Raw genomic sequence first — 6,085 nt, 5'->3', positions numbered from 1 at the left:
CAGAGAAAAACAGGCAGGATAAGCGCGTCTCGTCATTGCACTCGTCCTTGTTCGTCTTTCTCTGTGTCCGTGTTTCTCGCGGCGCTTCCGAGAATGACGAGTATCGTAATCGGGCACACTACTTACTCTTCCTTCCCGGTGGTGTTGACCCACGTACACTCTAATCACGAATACGCTTATATAGAGAGTAAAAAGGGGGCAAGCTTTATTAAAAGGGTGTGCGCTAGAGGAGAGCTTACTCCCTTTTCACTCCTTTCTGTTTCGAGTGTATGTCTGCTGCCGCCCCTTTGCTCTTTTCCTTAGAACTGCTTATAAGCCTACACAATCATACGCGCAGAGAGCGCCTGAGAGGCGTTTTGAACCGTTTGGCAGCGTTTTACGACTGCGCGCCTCATTCGATGGGCAAGGAATGTCGCACGATGAGCAGGGCACGGCCTACGTGTACGGTGTGGTCAGATGATTTTAGAGCTGTGCATGATCACGTGATCGGGGGGCGCCGAAGACAACAAACTAGCGCGAGGCACGGTCACATGATCAGTTACGGCGACACCACCAAAGCTAAACTGAGCTGTTAACAGGTGCACGGTAAAAAAAAAAAAAAAAAAAAAAACAGCACACAAAATTACGCCGATTGTAAGGGTTATTTTCCTACCGTGCACGATGCAGTCAGTCACGGACAATCACGGGAGCGAGCGATGCGTATTTGAGGTGGAAGAAGAAAACGCGCCGCGTTGTACGCGCTTCAAGGAGAAAGAAGAAAGCTTCCGAAAAGCACGCGTCGAAATCCTGGTTTTCCATTTCAGAGACTGCAACCCTCTCGCCCTGCTTGTCACCTAATCGACTTGCACGGTAGGTAATTTCTGGATACAGCGTGTTTCCTGGTAAAGTGGCCAGTAATGAAGCATATAGGTCGGCCGACTTGGCGTACACAGCAATTCTTAACTCGAGGATGCGCTACTTGACAATTTATGGTATGCGCAACAAAAAAAATTCAGTCGACTTGGTAATTAGACCAAATGCAGATATGTGCAATAGCATGACGTCAGTTGTCGGTTGGAGCTACGACTTACTAGGTGGTACCGGGCTACCACTGTAATTACTACCCCAACTTCCTCCGTTCAGTTACTGTGCAAGCATCCTAGCTAGCGCGTCAGGTTCTCGCCATGGTTACTACCGGCTACAGCTTGGCAAGTAACCACTCGGTGGGCAGGTGAGCAGTGGCACAATGCAGGTGTCGCCGTCGGTGGGACTTGGGTTGCGACCCAGTTTGCTCTTCCCGAACAGCCTCTCACGGTTAAATGGGCTGCCGCCTGACATGGTGTGCAGGTTGCACACCACCCGATGGGCAAGGCAGACAAGGCAGGCAAGGCAGGCAAGGCAGGCAAGGCAGGCAAGGCAGGCAAGGCAGGCAAGGCAAGGCAAGGCAGGCAAGGCAGGCAAGGCAGGCAAGGCAGGCAAGGCAGGCAAGGCAGGCAAGGCAAGGCAAGGCAGGCAAGGCAGGCAAGGCAGGCAAGGCAGGCAAGGCAGGCAAGGCAGGCAAGGCAGACAAGGCAGACAAGGCAGGCAGGCAGGGAACGGCCATTATAAGTGCTAACGCATTAAAAGTCAGGATGAGTCCGTTAAAAGTCAGCATGTAGGAGTCCGCACTGCACTGTACATCTGCAGAGCAACTCAATCTGGCCAGTATTTTCTGTAGCACTGCGGGGGCTGATGGTTTGACGACAGCAACACTGGACCGAGGGACAGAACATAGGCTAGTCCTCACAGTCACCTCCTGGTTACGAACATGCCGCAGGTGCGCACGTGCACCATAGCCTGGCGCGGCCCTTTCCTGTGGCCATGGCGAACAACGGAGAGGCTGAGCCTGGCGCTGAAGGCGACGCAGCAGCGCCAAAAGGAGACGGCGGGAAGGCTGAGGAAGCAGACGCTGCTGAGGACGACAAGGCACCAGCAGCAAACGAAGCTCTGTCGCCTGATGGCGTTACGGTGCCTACCCTGCCCATGGCCCTGTCTCTACTCGGCATGTCGGCGCTACCCGTGCTCTACTGCCTTTCCTCAGTGCTCTTTGCCATTCTCGTGGAGCCGTACGACCGCGCTTGCAACTCGGAGGTGTGCTTCAGCGCCGGAGATTACCTCAAGCGCAGCGTCGACGAGCGGGTCAAGCCGTGCGTGAACTTTTACGACTACGTCTGCAGCGGCTGGGACCAGGAGTATATCACCGACACCAGTTCCTCGTTGACCTTGGTCAACCTTTCTGTGTATCTGCCGGGTGAGAGCAACAACCCACCCAACATTGTCAAGGCCAAGTCATTTTACAAGTCCTGCGAGTCGTCCTTCAAAGAACAAATGGACACGAGCATCGACGACCTCAAAGCGTTCATCAAAAATGACCTGCGTTTCGACTGGCCAAATGTGCTGCCAAACATCACGATCCGTGAGCTCTACAGGATAGTCGTCGAACTTCAGCTGTCCTACTTCGTACACCCGTTTTTTACCATGACTTTCGACAGTGGCATGGTCACGTTGAGGGTTTCGACTGGGGAGCGCTATCACCCATGGTACTTACGCTATGCGAACACCGCACAATCGGGCTTCCGTTTACAACTCATTAACGACGTCCTGAACGCTGTTTTCCCGCAAGCACTGCCTGTCGCTACCGCCTCAAACATAACTACATTAGAGGACAAGCTGAGCGCCATCCGAATCAGCGAGGACGAGCTTCTCGTCGTCAGAATGAAAGTGCTGTCCCAGAACCCGTTCCGGAAAGGATGGGCGCTGCTTCACGCGATTGGGAACTTCCTCGACCCTGCGCAGAAACGGCTGCTCAGCCGGAAGGTGACCGTCCGCGTCGGCGACTTCGCTGCTTTGTCTGAGACGCTGATTATGATCAGCGACCCGAAGTACGTCCAGGCAGTAGCCAGCTACGTTGTCTGGGTGATCGTGGAGACTCTCGGCCGGCGCACAAGTCCCTCGCTTCGCAAGATCATGAAAGACACATCCGTCAGACTCAAGACCACCAACGTAACTGACCATGTCTTTCGCGGCGACATTTGTTACCACGAGACCTATCGCCTCTTTGCTTTGCTGCTGGACCGCCACATGTACGAAAAGTTCGACAAGACTACCCTTTCCCTGTACGAAAGTGTCGTCGATACTGTTAAGCTTTTTATGAGGGCTCAACTGGAAGACCTATTTTGGATGGACGAAACAACCGTGCGCAGTATGCAAAAGCGCATTCGTGAGGTCATTAGCGAAGTGGGCATCCTATCGCGCTTCAGGTACAGGGATGTCGAGGAACCCTACAACCGCCTTCCGGAAATCGACAGCACGATGCCCTTTACGACCCTATACGTCAGCGTGTCGGCAACCTTAAACCAGTTCGTACGCGAGAAAGCATACCGGTACGGCTACCCAAGTGAGGTATGGTCAAGCGTTCCAACCGTTCGCTACGTCTACCCCCACAACATACTTTTCGTTCCGTTGTCCATTTTTATGCCACCTCTTTTCGCTAGAGATAACTTCCCGACCGCGCTGTCCTATGGCCGCATCGTGACGCAGATAGCATACGCCATTTACTACGAGGGCTATTACAGCAACAAATACAGGGCCGCTGAAACTTGGAACTTGCCTACAGAACGCAAGTTTAACGCGTACATGGACTGCTACAACAAAGCCTTCAACAACGTCACATACGAAATGTGGGACCCCGCGGAAGGCTTTTTCCGCTCCGGTGCTCTACTCAAGGCCTTCCAGATGTTCAGGATAGCTCGAGTGCCATCCGGTGATTTCATGCTGCCTTCGAATCCTCTCACGCCCAATCAGCTGTTCTTCGTAGGCAGTTGCCTGGACCAGTGCACCAGAAACGCCGAAGAAAGGCAAAGGCGAAAAGCGCTCTGCAACTGGCCCATGAGGCGCAACAAAATTTTTCAAGAGGCCTTCCATTGCACACCCACGGATCCACTCGGGCACTTGCCGGTCAGGTGTTCCGGACTCGCCAATGCAGTCAGTGGCCAGTACCAAAATGTATCCATTGGGACAAGCTTTCGCTGTTCCGGAGTCAGTGCCGCGTCTACCACGGTCTTAGTCTTGTATCCTTTCGTGTGTTCAGTGATTCTTATGGTACTCTGATTTTTTTATTAACTGATTTTTTTATTTCCGAAGCGGCCGCGCTTTATTTACTTTACGATAATTACCGGCGGCGTTGATTCACCACAAAACAGATTGGCGCAGGAAGGGGCTAATCTTGCTACGCGCAAGAACTCATACCTGAGCAGGAAGTCGACTGCGGGCTGCTGTCGAGCGCATTTATTTGCAAGTCTTATGTCAGTGGCGTCGTGCGTAATGGTAGGCGTTTGACCCCGTATGCCAGTGGCAAGTTCGCATCATTTCGGTTTATTCTACATGCGTGCCACATAACCTTGTCACCGTCGTTGATTTATCTGTATAACTGTGATAACGCACGTAAAAGACTTGCATAAGTGAAAAGAGAGGAATAACGAGATTTCGTCAAACCTTAGATTTCAAAAGACTGTTGCCTGAACCTTACAGATCTTTTAAACAGGGCCAAAATCCTGACGCTAGAAACAGTGAGATAACTAGCTCCTCCGATATTTACTGACAAGGAAATATACAGGAATTCTGCTTGTGATATACATATTTCTTTTACATGGGTAAGAGGGGAATAAAGAAACGGTTCTGCCTGTGTACGAAAGCAGAGGGGGAAACTTATCGTCGCTTGTTCGTAGTCCCCCTTCCTCGTGAAGGCATTGAGGCCGTTTCGGCTGCAACGATAGAGGTGGGAGTAGGCTGGCGGGACCTGCCCGCTTGGGTTGTGGGTCTCGGAAGAGATGGCAGTTAGCCCTCAAGTTAGAGGGCTAGTTGCGCCCCCGAACCCTTTTTCGGAAGTAGGCCCATCCCCCCAAATGGATTAATGTGGATTAACGAGAATTAGTTGCTGAATTAAGGTGGGTTAGTAGGCCGGATTAATGTAATCCCATAAACTAATCCATCGAAGATACTCGAACTTTCTACAAATACCGTACAAGGGCAATGGAATGGGTTCTAACCGAAGTTTTGGCGGGAAGATCGCAAAAACATTATGCGTTCTTGTAATAAAAACAGCGCAAGGACACAGGACGAGAACGGAGAGTAGACACACACGGCGCCTACTCTCCGTTCTCGTCCTGTGTCCTTGCGCTGTTTTTATTACAAGATGCTTAACCAACTCGCCCAAACTGCCATTTTATTATGCGTTCATTGTAGACACCATAGCAGGCAACCTAATTGCTATCGCATTTGAAAAATGAAAATTAGTTTTTGAGGAAAGGAAATGGAGCAGTAATTGTCTCTCATGCCGAGTGGTCGCCTGAACTCCTGAACCGCGCCGTAAGGGAAGGGAGGAAGGTGGGTGAAATAAGAGGTTTTGTAGTGTTTCGACCACCTGGCGACCTGTAACCTGCACTGACATCGCACAGCACACGGGCGCCTTTGCGTTTCACCTCCATCGAAACGCGGCCGCCGCGGCCTGGTTCGAACCGAGGAACTCCGGCTCAGTAGTCAAGCGCTCTAACCCTATAGCATTTGCATCTTTAACAACGTGGTTAAGAAGGCCTCATTTTGAAGCGAAAAGCTTCACTAGGCTCGTCAACACCGCGCTTCGCTTGAGCCGGAGGCCAGATTTGCTACTTCTGCGCATGCGCGAAACCGAGCGACGTCACGCGCAGCGCAGGTGGCCGCCGACTACGTAATAAAGAAACAATAAAAATAAGCACAGAAACGAGAATAAAAAAGAAATGAAAGAAATAAAATATCAGAAATTTAAAATAAATAAAATACAAACAGTGCGCCGGGAAACTCATATCTGGGTGGACACCCAAACCGCGCCGTAAGGACTTAAGGAAAATGAAGTGAAATGAAAATTGCTTTTAAAGAAAGGAAATGCCTGTCTCTCATATCTTGGTGTTCACCCGAAAGGAATGGACACCACAGTACATGTCTCTAAAGCAGCCTTCTAAGACAGCACCGTACTCACTACACGCGCGTCTCCTCCTCCGCCTCCGTACAGGCGGTGTGTGGACGGCCGAAC

The 6,085-nt window shown here is 51.3% G+C and overlaps 1 protein-coding gene across 1 annotated transcript; it reads left to right on the top strand.

Moving 5' to 3' along the window:
* The first annotated feature begins 1,944 nt into the window (after positions 1-1,944).
* On the top strand, positions 1,945-4,945 carry LOC149372306 (membrane metallo-endopeptidase-like 1). The gene has a single exon (XM_089586070.1). It carries the CDS (start codon positions 2,002-2,004, stop codon positions 4,126-4,128), a length of 2,127 nt encoding a protein of 708 aa, XP_089442196.1. The 5' UTR covers positions 1,945-2,001; the 3' UTR covers positions 4,129-4,945.
* The last annotated feature ends 1,140 nt before the right edge of the window (positions 4,946-6,085 follow it).

Source organism: Amblyomma mixtum, chromosome 1, assembly GCF_055824585.1.
Source record: "Amblyomma mixtum isolate Tamu chromosome 1, ASM5582458v1, whole genome shotgun sequence".
Classification (NCBI taxonomy): domain Eukaryota; kingdom Metazoa; phylum Arthropoda; class Arachnida; order Ixodida; family Ixodidae; genus Amblyomma; species Amblyomma mixtum.
Note: the sequence above shows the minus strand (reverse complement) of the source record. Positions and strands in the feature narration are given on the sequence as shown.